Source organism: Pyrgilauda ruficollis, unplaced genomic scaffold, assembly GCF_017590135.1.
Source record: "Pyrgilauda ruficollis isolate IOZ18807 unplaced genomic scaffold, ASM1759013v1 scaffold172, whole genome shotgun sequence".
NCBI classification, from domain to species: Eukaryota; Metazoa; Chordata; class Aves; order Passeriformes; family Passeridae; genus Pyrgilauda; species Pyrgilauda ruficollis.
The window spans coordinates 398761-419554 of NW_024516098.1; the positions used below are offsets into that span (position 1 = coordinate 398761).

General features: G+C 45.9%; 1 protein-coding gene across 9 annotated transcripts in view; it reads left to right on the forward strand.

The window, feature by feature from the left end:
- The window catches only part of AGAP1 (ArfGAP with GTPase domain, ankyrin repeat and PH domain 1), a 309204-nt gene that overhangs the window by 280277 nt on the left and 8133 nt on the right, over positions 1 to 20794 (forward strand). For all 9 annotated transcript variants that reach the window (XM_041464142.1, XM_041464145.1, XM_041464148.1 and 6 more), the window contains one exon: positions 20240 to 20495. In XM_041464142.1, the coding sequence (XP_041320076.1) occupies positions 20240 to 20495 (256 nt within the window). The remainder of the gene's footprint in view (positions 1 to 20239; positions 20496 to 20794) is intronic.

A 20794-nucleotide genomic window follows, 5' to 3' on the forward strand; every position in this document is an offset into this window, starting at 1 on the left:
GAGTGGTGGAACTCCAGTTTGGGTTGGTGTAGGTGCTCCCAGCTCTGGTTTCAGCTGTGGACACCATCACACAAAATTTATTTGAAGGCTGGATAAACTCAGCAGCCAAAAGACCCTTTGAAATGCAGAGGTTTTTTCGTTAAAAATCAGTCACTAACATTTTAATTTTTTTTTTTTTAAGGTCATGGTGTGTTTCACAAGGGGTGTTTGGGAGGTGTGAAGGAGCAGACAAGGTTTAGGGATGTGCAGGATGCGTGGTGGGAATGCTCCAAGTGAAATGAGAGATGAGAATGGCTTTTCTGACAAAGTTTTGGGACTCCTGAAATTGATACTTACCCAAAGCTGATTTTTAGCTGGTGTTTGCTGCCACATTTGCATTTTAGGGGAGTCACACAGCTCGTTTGATACCAATGTGTGTGTTCAGACGTGGAACAAGAGGCAGGGGAGAACATGGGATGCCTCAGAAGTAGCAGGAAGATAGCCTCCACCATCAAATGTGGTGTTTTGTGAGAGCAAAGTGCATTTGGCATCCTGGGGGGAGAGGTTTGGTTTGCATTTTTTACAGCCACACCACTAATGGGACGTGCAGGAACCAACCCAGCTTACAGGGAAGGCTCTCAGGGCACCCCAGAAAGTTGTGTTGTCAGCCAGGAGTAATGAAGCACATTAAAAATGAGCTGGTTTTGTGATTCCCCACATTTTCAGAAAGAAATGCAAGACTTGTGTGTTCACAATTAAATATTGTGCTGTTGGTTTTTTGTGGAACTGTATTTTTTGTACTGGGGTGCCCTGTGAGGAGGGTTTGATGGCCAAGTAGGTGCCAATACCCACAGGAGTATTATGGTCTGGAGCAGCACAAATTTGGTTCAGGGGAGGATTCTGGTCCACACAAAGTGAATTCCCTTTGTTTGGAGAAACATAATTATCAGGTAAATATAATATGGTCAAGCATATATTTTATATTTATCAAAAATTTATCAAGCATATGTATAATATCCTTGATAAATTCAAGATAATGTATAAAAACATGAATAAAATACACAAAATATGAAATGCTGTCTTGTATGTGTATACAGTGCGCTTTACCCAACACTCAAGAAAATTGGTTTCACTGCTTTAAAAAAATGAAAATTAAATATTTCCTGGATCATGCAGTTTTTATGAAAGTACATTGGACAGCAGTTTGAGAAGCATGGAAAAAAAATCTTGGTTCATTTTGGGATTTGAGGGGTTGCATTTCAGACCACAATTTAAAAATCTGAGCTTTCTTTAAGCCAGAGCTCACCTGCAGTGGAAGGGGGATGAGACTCACAGTAGTCCAACGTGATGCAAGATTGAGGTGGGTACATAACTTGCCAAAATAGAGAATTTTGGAGAAGAATGGTAAGAAAAGTTTCAAGCCTTCAGTGAGTGGCAGGAGATGTTTAAGGGGGTTAATGAAATGTTAATGATTTAGAGGGGGATGGAGGGGTTTGCAGGCATTTGGAGGTGATCTCCGTGGAAAAATGGGATCTTGCAGTTCAACAAAGTGCTCCTAAGAGCAGGAGTGGGGGATGGAGGATGCAGGAACAGGGAGGAGGTGTTTGGGTTGGGTATTTCTTCAGCTGTGCAGTCTTTTCCCAAGGAAAGCAGTGATTCCCACCACAGGCTGTGGAGCAAGGCAGGGGATGGGATGATCTCAGTGCCTTTTGCTTTGTAGATTCACCAAAGCTCTGGTAAGGAATCTCACGGCATTCCAAGTTTAAACTATTTCTTCCTGTTTCACCTTGAGTCCTCTTAGCACTGCAGAAAACTGCAGAAATCAGCTGAGATGAAGATCTAATTCCAGTGCTCTTCCCTCCCTGTCCCCTGCTCCCCTCCTGCATCCGCTGGATGTCCATTTCTGTAAGTTTTCCCTTCAGAACAAACCTATCATTTTTCACCACGGGATATTTACAGCTTCAATCAGTGCCAAATTCAATTGGCTTCTGATCTCATCGCTGGAAGTTATAGATGCAGATATTATTTGCACTGTGGTTAATTATGGAGCAATCAAACTTTGGCTTTTCCACTGTAATTTCCTCTGCCAGCTAATTTAATTAATCACCCCCAGCTCAGCTCTTCCAGCTGCGACCGGCAGGGTCATTAATTAGACATGTGGTGGTAGCTCATAGACCAGTTCCTGTGAAGGGGCTGCTGCCCACTTGATCTCGGAGGGAGCTGTAGCTTTTTTCCCAAGCATCCAGGCAGGATTGGAAGTAGCTGCCAGGTTGTTGCATCCCTCGGAAGCCATTCCCAAAAGACAGACCGTAAGCAAACATCAGGATTGCTGCGACTGCTGGCACTCAGCTCACAGGGACTGGGATCAGATGCCCATCAAGATGCAATTTAGAGTCTCACCCAGCAGTTCTCAGTGCTCCATCCATTCTGGTTTCATCCAGGAGCTAAAAAACAAATGCTCAGGAATTCTACAGAGCTCCTTCTGACTGTTGGTGGGAGCTGCCTGGTGTTTGTCAGATGGAAAACATTTTGATTGCCAGATCACATCAACAATAGCAATTTTTTTTCCCACTATAAAGCTGTGCAAAATACCCAGCTAAGTGTCACATTGTTTAGATCTCAGAATAATCACTAATTCCTTTTCCTTCAGGGTGGAAGAATATTTTACAGTAAACAAAACGGGTTGATACAGCGTAGGAGTCTCATCCTAAGCATTATCAGCAGAGGGCAAGTGATCTGGGATATGTGATGGCCCTGGAAAGTCCAGGCATTTTGCAGGGAAAGCAGCAGGTCCTTGGTCTTTGCTCTGGCATGGTCTGTTTGGATAGCTGGGAATGCACACACCCTGCCTTTGGGTTGTGCTTTGCATCTAAAATATCATGGATTCATGGAATGGGTAAAGTTGGGAAAGCCCTCCAAGGTCATCAAGTGCAACCCTTGACCCAGCACTGCCTGGTCCCTAAATACCACATCAAAGAATCCTCCAAATTCACCATGTTCTCACACTGGGAGTTTCAAGCATCCTTTTTTTTACCAACAGGATCTTCTTTATCCTCCTTGGAGTGTCACCAAAGCCACTGGTGTTCCCATGCTGACTCTTGGAGCTGGAAAAGCTGAAAATCTCCAGGATGCTTCAGCTCCTGGGCAGCTTTCCCAAACACACACAGACAGGCAGGCTAGTTTTACTGCACTTGCATTTCAAACCTGTTGCAAAGCTGTCGTGCCTGATCAGTGCCTGCGTCTGCTGGCGGTGCATTGCTGATGGATTGGTTGGAGTCTCCCCCACTTCTTTTCACAATAGACAAACTCGGCTCAAGACAACTGTTTTAATCATCCTGGCTCACAAGCCTCCTTTCAGCCTCTTCTGTCCAAAACATCCATCAACCCCGCCCAGAAATAGTAAACTGAAAATAAAAAAAAAAAAATCTGTTCTTTTCACAGCTTAACTGCAAGTGCCTTTTTTAACAGCAGAACAGTGCTGTGGGCTCAGGTGAGCTCCCCTCTCTGAAGGAGAAGGTGCTGCTGATCCAACTCTCCATTCAAATGCATCATGCTCTTCTCTGGTGGCTTTTTTCCTCCCTTGTCTCTCTCAGAAGGTTCCCTCGGTCTGAACTGTTTTGGGGAAGATGCTTTTAGTGCAAAGTCCCTTCACACTCAGGGAGAGCTTTAGGGATTCTCCCAGAGACACAGCTCAGCAGCTGTTCCAGAGCAAAGGGGTCACATCTGCCTCTGCCAGCACAGGGAGATTGTTGACAGGAACATTGCTGGGGAAGCCCTGGACCAGGGAGATTTGTGATTGAGGAGAGAGCAGTTCTTCCCTTCAGAGGAGCTCTCTCTACACCTTGCTGTGGAGCAGAAGGCAGTGCCTGCACTGTGTCAGGGATCCTCCTTTGGGAATTCCTCAGTCTCACAGCTGGTGAAGCTGCTGCTGGAAGAGAGTGGGGCCCAGGGAATGTGTGCATGTAGAGAGAGAGAGAAAATCATAGAATCAGTAAGGTTGGGAAGAACCTTCAAGTAAACCAAGTCACACCTTATATATTTTATAAATATTACAGCTTTATGGGATAGATAGATGATAGATAGATAGATAGATAGATAGATAGATATTATCACTTTATCTTAAGAAGGTACCTGCTAAATAACTTGACACCCAGAAGTAGAACAACTGCCAGCATTAACTGGATGATAATCCTCCATAAAGACCTGGCACTGAAACAACGCCATTCCTTATTGAAGAAAACCAGCATCCAAAATTCCCAAAATAACCATCAGTGTTCTGTAGGCAAGCTGGAGAATTAGTTTGGTTTTTTTTGCTGTGCAAAAAAAATTGGAATTGCACTTGGTCTTGATCAGCAGATTGTAATCACCCGGTGCTACTTCACCTACTCATGTCACTTGGTTTTGTTTTATTTGAGCAATAAATACCTTAAATCTCCTCAGAGTTATTGCATGTCTTCTGTGGGTACTCATCACAGTCCTGCCAGGCATTCATCAAGGCTCCCAATGAGCCACCACATGAAGTATTCCTCTGCTCCTTATCAATCAGTTTGCTTATAACTTTACTTTTTCCTCCTGAAGTAATCAAAATTTGATACTCTGCAGATTGCAGAAAATTGTCACTGCTGTATTCTGTGCTAATCCATCATGGGAAACAGGCATAATTTGGGCATCAGAAGAGCATTAAATGTTTAAATAAGCAAGAGAGTCCATTTACTGCTTCAGATGACAGGGCAGAAGAATGTTTGGATCACAGGTACGTTGGGAATCGTACGCAGAGCTTACAGAGCAGTGGGGCATCCACATTCTGCAGCAGGCACCAGGTTTGCTCTGTTCTTCATGGTATCACTCAAATACTCAAAAGAAATGCTGGAGCACAGAGAATGAAATGGATTTTTTCAGTTTAAGTTCCGTTGTGAAGTTCTTTCAGCTCTTTGTAAAAGATATTCCACGTGGTTAAAGTATCCATCACTTTCTTGGTTTTCTCTGTACAAACAAGTGGCTTCTACTAATAATGAGAGAGGGAGGGAAATGTCTCTTTGTGCTGTGGACTTGAACACGAAAACATGCACCTTTGCCATCTTCAGCTCTTGAAATAACTGCTGTGATGGTAAATGGATCATCAGACCATCTCTGTGAGATGTTCCATGAGGCTCTGAGCACCCTGGGATAGTGGAAGGTGTCCCTGCCCATGGCAGAGGGGTAGGAACGGGATGGTATTGAAGGTCCCTTCCAAGACAAGCCATTCTGATTTTCAAAACACAGAGGGTGGCTGCTCTTGTTTCTTTATGAAACAGCAATTCCAGTGGAGTGGGGAGAAAATTCTCCACAGAGAGGGTGGGATGTGCCTTTATTCTACAGCGAGAAGCCAATCCCTAAGTCTCCTTGGTGGAGCACTGATGGTTTTCTGGCAAGCTTCATGATCCTGTCATGGTTTGACAGAGCATCAGCAGAGCAGATGAGTCTCTTGGTTTGTGTACTCACAGCCCCCAGTTTTGTCCCCTCCTTTTTGAGTCAAGTGGTGTTTTAACCATTTTCCCCTTCTGGTAGTAGTTCTGTCTGTCCCATTTCTCTTTGCACGGTGCCATAAAGCAGCACGTTGGTTTTCCAAGGGAATAAATGCCACCTGCAATTCATGGAGCTGGGCAGCACCAGGGTGTTGTGCACCAACCAGGGGCACATCTTCCCTTCCCAGTAACAAAAGACCCCTTGACATTAGGGTGTAAACCTTCCTTTTAAAGGCTGGCTGGCCAGGGGAATCACCAAGACTGGAGACAGTCATTGTGACCCGGTGCAAAGAGCAGATCCAGCTGTCCGTGCCAGCATCCCAGAGGAAGGTGCCCCAGGAGCCAGGGAAGGTGCTGATTGTGGTTGTCAGTTTTTCTGCTGTTTTCAGCTCTCCTGCTGCAAACACAGCCCAGCCACCCTGGTCTTGAAAGGATCCTTAAGCCTTCCTTTTCTCCCCCTCCACCGCTTCAAAAACACAGCGGCTGACAGTCCAAATGTTTGAAATAATTGGATTCTGCATTCTAATTCATCTGTAAAGTATTCGTTGATTAAATTAGCCTAATAGATATTATTTCTTACATGACTGCATAATTTCATCCTGATTGAATCACTATGGCACTAACGAGTCCCCCCATTTACTATTGACTCGAGAATCACAGAAGGCTGGAGATAACTATCATCTTGTTGCCATTTTTTTTCCCTTTCCCAGGCTAAAAGTTAAACTGATTTATACTAAAAAGGCACGCAGCCAATGCCCAGGTACATCTGTATTTTAGTCTTCGAGACCAGTGTTAGAATAGGAAAAAATCTTGGTTTATATAATCTTGAGCCCTCTTTTATTTACTCAGTGGGTTGTTTCTGAAGCAGAAAGATTAACTGACCATTTAAATTCCTTTGGGGGGGTGGAAATGGAGATATTTTTAAATAAAATGCATTTTATTATCTCATCAAAACAGAGAGACTCATTGCAAATGAACCTCGTAAGGACTGCACACACTTAGGGAAATGGAAATTCTCCTCTCAAGATAATGTTCCAACCAAAGTGGTTTTAGCCTCTATTAGTAAGATTTTTTTTCTTTGAGCTGCAATTTGAGTTGCAACCAAGAGAGAGGAAGAGGAAAACAAAATTGCCTTTAGTTTCATGCTAAATGAGAGCAGATCCTGCTTTTTAAGGAAGAGGGAGCTACCTCGGAGTCCCTGCTCCTCTGCCCTGGGGACCATGGGCTCCAGGTCTCCGGGCTTTCGTTGGGAAGGGGTTAACAGCAGGATTGGCTTCTCCCCCTGCCCCAGTGGCTGGAAACAGCTGGTGGGTTTTGTGTTGCGCCGCTGAACTGAGCAGCCCAAAGAAGTTTTTGGCAAACACTCGGCCTGGCCGGGACAAGGAGAGGTGGGTCAGCTCAGGAAGCCGTTTCCATGAGCCACGGGGGGAACAATGCCCCGCGCAGCAGGGACAGAAGGGACACCCGCTCCCGCTGAATAGCTCCCCAAAAAAACCCGGCTCAAAAGGAGCCAGGCCCATTCGCTGCTGGGAATCCAATAAATTGTTTCAGGAAGTGGAAGTCTGTCCCGGCTAATGGAGCCGTGATTGACAGGAGGTTCTCATTACAGCGCCCATCAGGGGACAAAGTGAATTCCAATGTTATTTAAGAGGTTAAGTAGAAATAAGATGCAGGTGACAGCCCAAGGCTTGGGGCATCAGGCACTGCTCTTCCTACGCTGAGGTTTTTTTGCAAAGAGACTCCATAAAAATTTAGAGTGACTGGGGGCCGGGGCAGTTTAAGAAGTAAAATTTGGTCCTGCCATGACTCGAGGGGACCTTGCCTGGCTGAGAAGCAGGGAAGTGAAGTTTGCTTTGGGAATTCTTGCATTAGGAGGTCCTTGTTCTTTAAGTCCGCCCAACATGTATGTTACATTTGTAACCCTACCTAGGCTTGGGTCAGGTTGGGTTGGTCATGGCCCTAGGCCTGCAGGAGCGCTCAAGGAACATTTGGATATCACGCTCAGGGATGCACAGGCTGGAATTGTTGGGGTGTCCATGCAGGGCCAGGGGGTTGGACTTGATGACCTTTGTGGGTCCCTTCCAGCTCAGGATATTCTCTGATAGGTTTCTGCATGTGCTTCTCCAAGGTCTGTACCTGGCTTGAGAACAAAAGAAAAGGAAAATGCGTTCCTGGTGACTCAGGTTCCCTGTGTTCCTGAGCAGGAGGCATCTCTGTGCTGCCATAGGTTACAAAGCTAAAACTAAACGCTGTTTCTGGCCTTGTTCAGCAAAAATAAAGCAAAGAAGAGCATCCAAAATGCAGTGTTGCTTGCACAGAGGAAAAGCTGCGATTTAAGCTTTGACTAGACGTTCAAAGCAGATGCTGAACCTTACAAAGTATTTATTGGTGTATTTTTCCTTTCTCTGAATTCCCAAATGACACTTGTGGATGTCACAGGGTGAGAAGCTGAGGGAGCTGCTGATTGCTGGTATTGACAGAGCCTTGCATGGTGCATGGTCAGGTACAAGGATGTAATTTAAGCACGGGGTTCACGGCTGGCTTGCGAGTGACGGCGAAACTCCCGCGTGTGACGCGTGTAATAAATCTGCTTCGGCGCAGGATTAATGTGGTATTCAAAATGATTATTTACCATTTGAAGTTGAGACGTGGCTGTGCACGAGAAGCAGCAAATAGCTAAGCACAAGGCATTAGGGAAGGGTGCTCTGAGGGGAGAAGGAGAATACCTGCCTGCATTGTTTCACCAGTGCGGTCCCGGGCAACGCTAATGAAAATTGCACTTGAAATGCAGGATTGATTTGTGATGAGCTCAGCCCTAAAGAGTACATTTGTGGCATGATAACCTGATTGGTGGTGCTGCCTCTTGAAGGGCTGAGGGGGTCTAATTGGCATATAACGCACTATAAATTTATTAGCAGCCTCTGCTTCCCCATTGGTGGGCCTTCTCCTGCTAACCACCAGGAAATTACCAATTTTCAGGAGTTACTCACTCAAGTCGTGCCGCGTCTGGGTTTTACAAAGAAATCTCCATTGCTGCTCTCGTAAATCCTGGCTCAGAGCTCCTGCAACTGGAAGGGGTCACTTGTGCAGTGGACAGCTTGGACACCTTGTGTTGGCCACTCAGCTTGGGCCTCCTTGGCTCATCCTGACTCGCCACAAGCCCAAGCTGCACAAAGACCATTAGGAGGGAAGGAGTCTGTTTGGCAGCCCCTGGGCTGCAGCTGCCAGGGAGCAGAAATTACAGGTTTTTTGGCAGTCCACATCCAGGGCTTTGATGGTTCTTATTGATACATTCAGCCCCAGGGCATCTCGGGCAGTAGAGGATATACCCACTGTTCGTTTTTGGATTTTTTTTTTTCAGGAGCACAATAGGAATATTCAGGAGCCAGTGTAATTATTTCAGTGAGTTCACTTTTAAGATTGAGTCACAAATTAGAAAATAATATTCACATGTTTCTTCTAATTGGTAACAGATTAGGGATATTTTATCTTTTTTAAATAATTTCCAAATGTGGCCTGAAGAGGAATTTGCAGGGAAGTAGCTGGGAGAGAGAGAGAGAGAGAGAGAGAGAGCACTTATGCACCAGAAACACTTGGGCAAGAGGCTTTAATTCCTCAATTCTGGCTTTAATTCAGCCTTTAAATCCCTGCACAGCTCTCTCTGAGTCGCTCTCCAAGTGGAACTTGCTGTCACTTTTGGCAGGTGTCCCCGGTGCAGATTCTCTTTGCTGTCAGGTTTTCTGTGGATTTCCCACTGTCAAACATCCACCTTATGGCTTGTAAATCATAAAAGCCTAAAGCTTTGCAAGTGATTAATAGGCAGAAGTACACTGGAAAAGCTTCAGCAGGACCTGAGCACTTCCATGTCTTCTGAAAGCCACATCCATCTCTAGTCTCACCTTTTTGGGACACATTTGGGCAACCCTAGTGTTGCACATCCCATTGTTGGAAATGCACAAACAAACAAACAAAAAAATCATTGAGATTTCAGTTTTTTAGTCAGAGGAACCTCATGGATTTCTCTGGGTATTAACTGCTGAGGATTCTCAAGTCTTCATCCCTTTTTATTCTAAAGAAATTCTTTATCCACTTGGCTTTTCCAGACACATGAGCAAGTCCACCAACAGTCTTTTTTTAACTAATTATGATTTATGGTTTGAGAAGGGCATCAAACACTTGCAGTCCACTAAAACAGGTGCAGGGAAGTCCCATCACTTGCTGAACGGAGGGAGTACTTTGGGATCTCCACCTTGCCAAAAAAGGCATAGTTTTTCCTAAATAAAAACAGCCATTAATAAATGAGACTGCTGGAAGGGTCTAATGACATCAACAATTTCTGTAGAGTCATTGGCATCAGTGAGATGGTTCAGATTGGATATTAGGGAAATTTCATCGCTAAGAAAGTGGTTAAGCATTGGAAGGGCTGCCCAGGGAGGTGGAGGAGTCGCCATCCCTGGAAGTGTTCAAGGAATGAGTGGACACAGAAATAAGTGCCTTGGGCACCATGGTGTTTGGTTGAAAGTTGGACTCGATCTTGGAGGTCTTTTCCAAACTTCAGGATTCTGTGGTACTTGGGATGCAAATGAGGAGACATCAGAAGGTGAGGGGAGCAGAAGGAAGAGCTCCAAGTCGCTTGGGAAGAGCTGAACAGTGGAGAGGTCTCTGCAGCATCTCTGGAATGTAGATCCCAGAAAGGCTGCCCACGGGGATCGTCCGGCTGCCTCCCAACCCCTGGACCTTTCCCTCCAAGCTTGCCTGCCTGCCACTGCTGACTTGTGCAGAGCAAGCAGTTGGTTTTATTTACTTGCTGTTCCAAATGTGTTTTTCTTCAGAGTCTGTGCTCAAATACGATGTTTATTACTTGTATTTTCTCTTTTATGTCTTACATAAATTCAGTGTAATGGTTGGAGGGTGTTCTTCTTTCCCAAATACTCCAAAGAGCATCATCTTACTGCTTCTACTGGAATTAAGATGCCATTAAAGCCCCATGAAAGGATTTTTGTTTTCTCCTTGCAAACCAAACTGTGGAGTTACTGCTAACAAAGGATCAGGAAACATATCTGAAGGTCTTTGTGAGGTGCTGCAATTAGACCGTCCTCTTCCAGTTTTTGATCCTCTAGTAAAGACTGAGTTCTTCTGGAGCCCACAATGTGCTTTTTCCATTTTGGATCGGTTAGACTTGATGATCCTAGAGGTCTTTTCCCACCTTATTGATTGTATGATGGAAGCCTCGAGCAAACTCTCATTTGAGTTCTTTCTACTCTGGAAGTCTGTCAACCCCCTCTGTCACTGTCGTATTTTCAGAAAAATCCCTTTGCCAGGACTTGTTCTCCTAGGAAGCTGAGAAGCCTCAGAGAAAAATGAAAACAATAATTATCCGATTGCTTCTGTTTTTGCTGCTTTGGGATGTGGTCTGGAGATTGTTTACCAACTAGTCATTGTTTGATTGGTCTCATGTGAATTGTTTTAACTTAATGACCAATCACGTCCAGCTGTGTCAGGTCCAGGTGTGATATCTTTTATTGAGTAAACCTTAAAAATTATTAGATGGAGTGTCATGCAATGAAAACAGAAGTTGGCTGCAATTTTCTGTGATAAATCAGAGCCCACAATTGAAGGGTATTTATCTGAAAAGCCTCAAGTCAGTAAACCTTGATGTCTTGGCCAGGCTGGTCGTTAATGTTGGGCAGCGATAAATCCTGCGGGTGACTCTCTCTGGAAGAGAGAGTCATGAGTTTTCATGATCATTCTAGTCTTCTGTCTCTATACTTTCTCTATTCTTTAGTATAATTTTAATATAGTATTCTTTCATAATATAATATCATAATATCATAAATTAGCCTTCTAAGAATATGGAGTCAGATTCACAATTCCTCCTTCGTCCTGGGGACCCCAAAACTACCACACCCCTCCAAGTGGTTTTTTCCCCCATCCCTCATTATTTATAAGGCACTCTCAGTTCTGCTGCTCCTCCACTTTCCAGCAGGGCAAGCAGAGGAAAAGCTCCATTTCTCTTCCTCGGCGTGTTTGCCATGGGATCCGTTCCGAAGCCGCTCACGTCAGCCACTGTTATGGTATCCCTAATGCTGTGTGATGGGGGGAGCACAGCCCTGCTGCACGCCACGCTGCTCAGCCACGGGGGCACCTCACCAGCCACCTCGCTCCATCTCCCACCTGGCACGGATTATTGAGATTTATGCCTTGCAATATTTGTGTGTCGCTCCCCATCCGCCACCTTGGAGAAGTGTCACCGTCATGTTTTCTGGAAAAATCTCTTTGCCCGGGATTCTTCTCCTGGGAAGCTGAGAAGCCTCAGAGAAAAATGTAAACAATAATTATCTGATTTGCTTCTCCTGTCTTTTGCTGCTTTGGAATGTGTTTGGACATTTTTTACCAACAGGTGATTGTTTCATTGGTTGCATGTGAATTGTTTTTACTTATTGGCCAGTTACAGCCAAGCTGTGTCGGACTCTGAGGAGAGTCACGAGTTTTTCATTAGTATCTTTCTAGCCTTCTGTCTGTATCCTTTCTGTATTCTTTAGTATAGTTGAGTATAGTTTTAGTATAGCATTCTTTAATATAATATAGATCATTAAATATTAAATTAGCCTTCTAAGAACAGGGGGTCAGATTCATAATTTCCTTCCAATGTCAGAGCATCCCAAAAATACAAGAGAGAAGGGAATTTCCTTTTTTTTTTTTTTAAATAAGTAATGGTTTCCCGAGCTCCACTTAAAACACTGCTGCATTAAGCAAGGCTTTGCTGTAGGAGAAAATTAGTGTTAACAAATCGGAGATTAATGGAATCTTCTGACCTGAGCGACTGTATATCAAATGGCAAATTGAAATTTCCAGTCTGTGTTTAGGTACTGGCACAATGCAGTTTGATTTATACACTTAAGACATCAGGTTAAGTGTGGTTACACACGAGTAATCAAATGCATTAGGAACGTGTTTCCAATTACTATTCTCTGTATATATATATATATATATATATATATATATATATTACTGAAAACAGGCAAGAAGCAAATATACTCCTTGGTTTTAGCATTTCTAAGCAACTGTTGCAGCTTTTGGCTTTTTTTAGGTAATATTTATGGTGTGCCCAAGTATTGAGGTTGACCACACAAGAAATGGAAGCAGTTCACTTGTGTGTCTAAAACCACAAGTGATAACTGATTTATCAGCCTTTTTTTTTCGGGTAGCCAGCACAGTGATATGGTTCGGGTTAAATTTTGCGTGGATGTTTACCTTGATACCGATGTGCCAACATATAAAAGGAATCTGATCCTGAACTCAGGAGCTTTCCTGTGGTCAGCAGAGGGTGGGTGTGAGGGAGCTGTTGTTCGCGGGTTTTGCATTCCAGACTCTTGTAAAGTCTCTCCTTAGACACCTTAGGAGAAATCCCATCTTCTTCCACTCTTCATGGTGCTTTTTGAATTATTTTCACCGATCTGTGTGTTTAAAATCACAGTCACAGAATGGTTTGGGTTGGAAAATATCTTAAAGCTCATCCAGTTCCACCCCTGCCATGGGCAGGGACGCCTTCCACTGTCCCAGGTTGCTCCAAGCCTCATCCAACCTGGCCTTGGGCACTGCCAGGGATCCAGGGGCAGCCACAGCTGCTCTGGGCACCCTGTGCCAGGGCCTCCCCACCCTCACAGAGAGGAATTCCTTCCCAGTATCCCATCTAAACCCACTCTCTGTCAGTTTAAACCCATTCCCCCTTGTCCTGTCACTCCAGACCCTTGTAAATAGCTCTCCCCATTTTTGTTGTTGACTCCCTTCCTGAACTGGAAGGCCAAAATTAGGTCTCCCCTGAGCCTTCTCTTTTCCAGGCTGAACATTCCCAATCCTCCCAGCCTTTCCTCATGGCAGAGGTGTTCCAGACCTGTGATTGTCTTTGTGGTCTCCTCAGGACTGTGGTGAGCTCTAAATCCTTAGGATTTACCATTGTTAGGGTTTTTCCCTCTGAAATGTCACCGGCAATGCTGTTTCAAAAAATTCTGGGGCTTTTGGGGTTAGGGGAAAAGAACAACTTGTGGCTTCTTCAAGATTTTTATTAAATCTCTAGGGACTGTTTTCATTTCACATAATGGTACAGAACAAAGAAAAAAACCTGGATTTTTATTGAGAAAAGATTTAAACAACTTGCAGGGCTTAGAGTTGTCACCCTTAGGGTCTTTATTCTCAACTTAATAAGCCTTATCTTAGTACCCACAGTATCCCCTGCTGTTGTGTGTCACAATTTTTGCTTAACTTTACACAGAGCAAACCTCAGGTGTGATATATTTTATTGAGTAAACCTTAAAAATTATTAGATGGAGTGTCATGCAATGAAAACAGAAGTTGGCTGCAATTTTCTGTGATAAATCAGAGCCCACAATTGAAGGGTATTTATCTGAAAAGCCTCAAGTCAGTAAACCTTGATGTCTTGGCCAGGCTGGTCGTTAATGTTGGGCAGCGATAAATCCTGCGGGTGTATTAACGCTTCAAGGAGTGCTGCTGCTTACTCCACAGAGGGGCAACCCACAAGTGCAGAAACAGCAGCTGTTTTGGAGCCCTGAGTAGGGGAGTGCTGTCCGGAGAGAGGGAAAAAGGTGGAGGAGCTCCACCAAATCCGAGTAATGATGACACTGGTAAGTGTCAGGCAAGCCGTGATTAATTTGAGAAGCACGTTGAGCTCTGCACAAATGAATGATCTCTGTCCCTCACACACAGCAGGGCTTTTTTTTTTTTTTTCCCCCTGAAACACACAGCTATGAAAGGAAAACTGAAAAACTGAATAGGAGAGTTAATGGTGGAGAAGGTCCAAAGCTGGGGGCTTCAGGAAGTGAGTCCCTGACAGTACGAGGTGCTGCTGGTGGGAAATCGCCTTCGTTTCATAGAATCCTGGAATGGTGCAGGTTGGAAAGGACCAAGATCATCTCCTTCCAGCCTCCTGCCGTGGGCAGGGACACTTTCCAGCATCCCAGGGTGCTCAGATCCTGGCCTTGAACTCTTCCAGGGATTTGTGCCATTTGGTTTGGATGAAAAGGACCGAGAGTAGAAGTAACCTGAATTTGGCATGACTTTGCAGTGCTGAATTGTCTGTCTCCTGGACCAAAATTTGAAAAGTGGGTTGAACACAGTCCTCAGGCAGATAAGCTGCCCATCAGACAGCAACTAAATAATTTCCAGGCCGGGTTACCACACTGCTCACTTGGACCAGAGTCCACGGCAAGACACGGGTTGGCTGATCCGCAGCTTTCCTATGGGGCTGCCCTTCGTCCGTCAGGGATGTTTAACTTGTAAGAAGTAATAAGCTTAATAGATAGACTTTATTTAATTATTAATGGTCCCTTTCTGTCCTTACAGCTCATAAAACACCCTGTAGCTTGGCAAAACACTCATAATATTGATCAGGAGCCAGAGAGATATTTATTTCCTCTTTGCCCCGGCGCGCATAAATCGCGGTCCGTTCCCTGGGCGGGCAGGATTTACAGTGGGCCCGTTTCTTCAAAGCTCTCAGTAATTAAGGAATAAATACCCATCGGTCTTTGTTTGCTGTCTGGAGCCCTCTTGTTTGCCAGGGACCTGGATATTCCCGGTGGGCTCGTGCCTTCCCCCTTAGCAACGCGGCCGGGCGGAGAGGCATGCGGGGCGCGGAGCCGCTCAGCTGCTCAGCGCTGCCTTTGCAATGCAGCAGAGGGGTCTTCTCCTGCAGAGAGAGAGGAAGCCCCTGTGTTTTCTCAGCATATTGTTCCCAGCTCCTCTTCCATGCCTCTCCTCCCAGTTCCTGCTTTGCTCGGGGCAGGAAGGCACTTTGGAAATTCCTTGCTGCTAGCCCCTTTCTTCTCACCCTCTCTTCTTCTCCCCCCTTTTGCTGTTGCAATTAAAAGCATCGTGAACCTTTCTCCAACATTTCAATCCTGCCCCCACCCTCAACATTTTCCTTTTACCCACCCCAACCCTGCACCACCAGCCCTGTCCAAAGCAGTGCCATTTATTGGGATCATCACAGAGGGGGATGTTTAATCAGGAAGCCCCGGCACATGCAGCTGCCCAGCGCCGGTCATTAGGTGATGTGTGCTCCTTGTGTGCTGGACCACTAAGCTAATGACACATCCTGGGGCTCTTCCAGGAGTTTGGGAGGTGCAGTGGGTTAGATTTACTTCATTTTCTTGGAAGAGACACATTAACCTTGTCAGCTGGCCAACAGGAGAGGAAATTTGGCAGAGCTCTTGCTGAGCTGGCCAGGTTACCACGGCGTTAAAGGGTTGTACTTCAGTGAGCAACCAGAAATGGCAACACACGGGCACAGCACCTGCACAGCCACCATGGAGACACCTCTGAGAGGCCTCCTCTCTTACAGAATTAGTTCCTGTAGCAAGAGAGAAGAAAGGATGAAAAAAATTCTGGAGCTTTTCAGTGTTGTCAGAGGTGTGGAGGATAAAACTTCACTTCAAAGTGCCTGTAAGGAGCCTGCTCTTATTCTGGTGGTGGGAAATCAGTGCTGTGCCATGGTAAATACCTGCTGTCCACTGTCTTTCTAATACAACCTTCAGAATTCGATCCAGCTTTTTAACAAGTGGTGAGTAACTCTGGATAACAACACGACATTTTAGTCATCCTTTTAGTCATGCTTTGGGAAGAGCAAGGCTGCTCTTGCTCTGGAGCTGTGGAATTCTGATGGCAAGTTCCCAGGCTCTCCAGCCATGTGCTGTTGCCTACTCAGGCAGTTCTGGGTCACTGCATGAGCACGACTTTTTTTCCCACCCTGCACATCCTCTTCTTGTTTGCTTCCTGATGTGACTCCACCAAAAATCTGTGAGGGACAAATGGAGGTGAAGGCAGAGGTGAATGGGAGCGAGGAGCAGTCAGGATGGAGAGTGGATACGACCATGATGAGGCTTCTGATGGCCTTTGTAGGGTGGAAAACCCAGTGCACCACATGATGGGCCTGAGCTGTGTGGGATGTGGGCTCCTCAAGGAGCATCTCCAGTGCAAACCCACGGCTGGGGAACACAGTGCAGCTCCTGGAGCGAGGCTGTGCTGGAAGCAAATCTGCTTTTTCTCTTCTCTGATGCTCCCTGCTTACCCTCCCCCCTTCCAGTGCCCAGTATTTATGTTTCCACATAATAATGATGTGATGTGGCTGGCAGAGTAATTTAAATAATTGGACGTTATCTTGAGAAGCAAGCACCTAATTAGATCAAAATAAACTGAGAACTGAAATTTTCATCTGTTTCTAATAACCTTTTACCTATGTACAGTGTTGCTGCTGCAGCAGGGATTTCGTTATTCACACCACTGTGTGTTCTCGGGGTTCACGAGTGATGGAGACTCCTGCAGGAGCAGAGAGCTTGGTGGCACTTTGTGGGCAAGACTGGTGACTCATTCCTGCTTCTGTAGAGTCTTCTGCAGTGATCCTCTGCTGTATGTGCCCCTGGTGTGAGGGGCAAACACAGTGAGGTATGGAGTCTGTGCCGGCAGATACAGGTCAGGGTTTGAGTGCAGATATTTGGAGAGAAAAGGCTCAAAGAACTTCTTAGGGCTCTGTTGTTCATTTCTCCAAGTTTGTCTAGGAGCTCATAATCTATTCATTTTGCTGCATATGAGGAAGAGGCAGCTCAGACCTCCTCCAGCGTTTGGTGTCATTGGGGCCATCAGAGCATGTGAAGATGTTTCTTCTATGGCACAGGAACTTTGATTTGCTCCTGAGACAAGGACTCCACTGCTGAAAGTTCTTGGTTTGGAACCAAGAAAGAGTCTGAAAAGAGTCTTGGTTTGACTTTGACAGCTACAGCTGGAAGTGTCTGGTATGGAGAGGGTCATTTAGAATTGCCCAGATTGCAATTAAGGGAGGAAAAGAGGGAAATATTTACTAGCCTTTATTTTAGGGACTGGTTCAGTGTCTTTCTCCTGATGAGTTGCTCTCCCTCACACTTCCTCGTGCTCTTATTCAGTTGATTTATTTAAAGGTATGTCAGCGCTGGCTGAAATGAAACACTGTGCCTCCTCTTCCTGCTTATTGCTGACCGCTCCAATAATTCATTTTTTAGCTCATTAACTAACAGGGGATGTGAGCAGTGGTCCTCCGGGGAACTGCAATGAGGTTAAGTGATCTACTGCTGACAACTCTGCTCTTGGACTGGCCTTCCTTGGGGGAAATGAAACCTCAACCAAGACAAGCTGTGGATCCCAGAAGTGAAATTGGGGCATCAGAGCAACAATTGCAGTATTTATGTCTTGTTGTCAGGGTTTCTGAGATGAATGGGAGCGGCGGAGCTGCAGCTGTCTCCCAGGAAAGTCCCCAGGACTTCCCATCCAAATTAAATGGTTTGTGCCAGAGATGGAGGCAGGATGTTTGTGGACATTGGCTTTCTAGATGCTCAGTGGAAAGCAGCCCCTGTGTGTTGTGGCTGTCCATGAGGTGTAGTCCAGTGTGCTTTTCCTCCTACCTCTGATGAGATCTTGTTTTCATCCCTAACATCCAAATCTTCCTTGTGCCCAGTTTGTACTTTTGAAAAGACCTGAATCTCACTCCATACTGACGTCAGTGACATGCTGCCCCGAACATCTGAGGCCTCGAAACACCTTTATTTTGATTTATAATTCCACCACAACCCTTGATGTGACTCCAAAGGTGGAACTGCACCTTACTGATTGAATTCATTTGGTGCCCAGCACTGAGGCAGGTAGCAGCATTCCCCTTCCTGTGACATTGGCTTCTAAAGTTTCCTGTTCTTTCCCCAGCCTTTTGAGGCAGTAGGACAAAACTGAGCAGGACTGGGGCATTCCTATCTCTCTTTCTTGCATCCTTCCAGGAGCATCAGAGTTGCCCACGCGACACACAGCAAACGTGAAATTGGTGCTGATAGATTTGTGAACCTCAAGCTGCCTCAAGCTTGGAGAGCCTCTGCCTGAACTAAGCAGTTATTCTCTCTGTTTAGCCTCACTATTGCAGTTTAGGCTGAATAGTGGTTGGAAGTGAGAGACTTGTGACTTTTTTTCTCAATAGAAAGGGACTTCTTCTTGAGCAAGCAGTGCTCTGATAGGAGTCAAAAGTTTCTCTCACTCCAAAAATCGTCTGGGGGAGAGGGAGATTCATTTGCAGACCCTTGGCAAAGCTAAAGAAAATATTACTTACATATCTGAAGAGTATTTTGCCTTTAGGATGTATGGACATATGAAAAATAAATTCCCAGAGCCCTGCTGTGTGTTACTGTGGGTGAACAGCACAGGTTGAATCACCTCATTTTCCAGTCTGGCACATTTTAAACGTGTAGTGGATGTGTTGGTTATACTCTCAATACCTCTGTGTGTGTTTAAAAATCATGTGAGATCTTTGCTAACATCCTTGAAGATAATCTAGCTGGATACTGGGAGTAGAGCTGTTGCAAGAATGCCCATTTTATTGTAGATAATTGCATGTCACTTTATCCCGTTCATGGCACTGGTTCTAGTTTGGCTTTTTACCTTAAAAAATGTAATTAGAAAAACCATGAATTAAAGATTCTGATAACAGAACTCCTTTTCTTCCTCCTCTCCATCTGGAATACCTGCAGCCATACTCCATTTATCAGATCCTGCCATCAAAGGTTAATTTGCTACTGCCCAAATGGGTTGTGGAGGGGTTTTTTTTGGTGTGTCTTTTAGCTTGCAGGAGTCACTCAGAGGCTTGAGGTGAAAGAAGCACTCTCTGTGTTAATTTTCTGTTTGCACTTTTGCTCTGAAGAGAAGCCCTGGCCCTGTTTGTGGGGCAAATTGTGGCCGGGGCAGGGAAGCTGTGGCTGCTTTGGGAAGCTGTGCCTGAAAGCATCCAGGCAGGTCACAGCAAGGTCACTCCGCATGTCCCAGGAAATGATGCAAAACTAATCCAGATTTGCTGGTGGAAGGAGATGTTTACATAAGTATTTAAAAACAGATTAGGGCTAACCTGACACTAGATTACTGGGAGCAGTGTAAACACGGCTGAAAGGCGTAAACAGAGCTTGGCCTTTTGTACTCCGGAGGAGAGAATCTGTCACCAGGACCCAGTTGCCTGGCTCAGGTGATGTTTGTGCTTTTCACAGGCTGAGCAGATTACCTGAGGGACCTCTAAATGGGACTTTTTTGTCTGGGGCTGCTGCTCTCAGATCATGTAATTGTATGGTAATTTTTGAAATGGCGAGAGCGGAGGGCCTTGTTTGTAGTCCTTGTTCTGCTGTAACCTGATAGCACCAGCAAGCTTCTGATGGTTCTTTGATATGTCAGGAGGAAAAGGTGCTTCAAAGCACTGGTTTGAATTTTGGGAAAACAAGAGGAATCATCCTTATGCCTTTGGGAGCATTACTCAGCTTGGAGGGGGACAAAGCCCCCATTTGGTTACTTCTGGTCTGGGATACAGAAATCGGGTGCATTTTTTTGCAGTGTGTTTTCAGCCTGAAAGTGGAACCCGGCTGCTTGTTGTGTCTTTGTGACACCGAGGGCTCTTGCCCTGACCTGTTGCTGGCCCAGGGCTTTTTAGGACCTCCTGGCTGTTATGCTCCTACAACCCCATGGGCACAGCATCCATCAAGGAGGATCCCGAGCGCTGGAACAGTAAGGTGGACAACACAAATATTGCTAAAAACACAAGGTTTGGGTGAACTGCTCCTAAGGTTAGGGTGAACTGTTCCCGTAAGGGCTTTCTTGACATAAATTTGAAAGGGGAAACAACCTCCTTGTTGGTTGAGCACTGTTGGCTGTGACACCGGGTGAGAGTGACCTGTCCCCTCTGGCTTCCCTAGGGAAGAAAAAGAGCTCTGGATACGCGCCAAGTACGAGCAGAAGCTCTTCCTCGCCCCGCTGCAGTGCCTGGAGCTCTCTCTGGGCCAGCATCTCCTGAGGGCCACGGCCGAGGAGGACTTGCGGACGGTGATCCTGCTGCTGGCCCACGGCACGCGCGAGGAGGTGAACGAGACCTGCGGGGACGGCGACGGGCGCACGGCGCTGCACCTGGCCTGCCGCAAGGGCAACGTGGTGCTGCTGCAGCTCCTCATCTGGGTAAGGACTTGCTGCCCGGGCTGGGCTGTGTCCCTCGGGAGGACGGGCACGGCTGCTCCCGGAGGGCTTCACGGCGCCACGGCCTCGGCATGGCTGTTCCTCACCGCACGCTTTCCAAAGGCGGTGGAAAAGCAGGTTCCTGCCTCTCTGCTGCTTGTTGGAAAGCGAAGGAGAGCACGGGAAAGGAGGAAGGAGAGATTTCCCTTAGCTTGGAATCTGCTGGGGCAGATTTTGTCCCGCACGAGAGACTCCCTCCCTCGGGAAGCGTCTTCTCCGTACACGGCTCAGCGCTGCTGTGC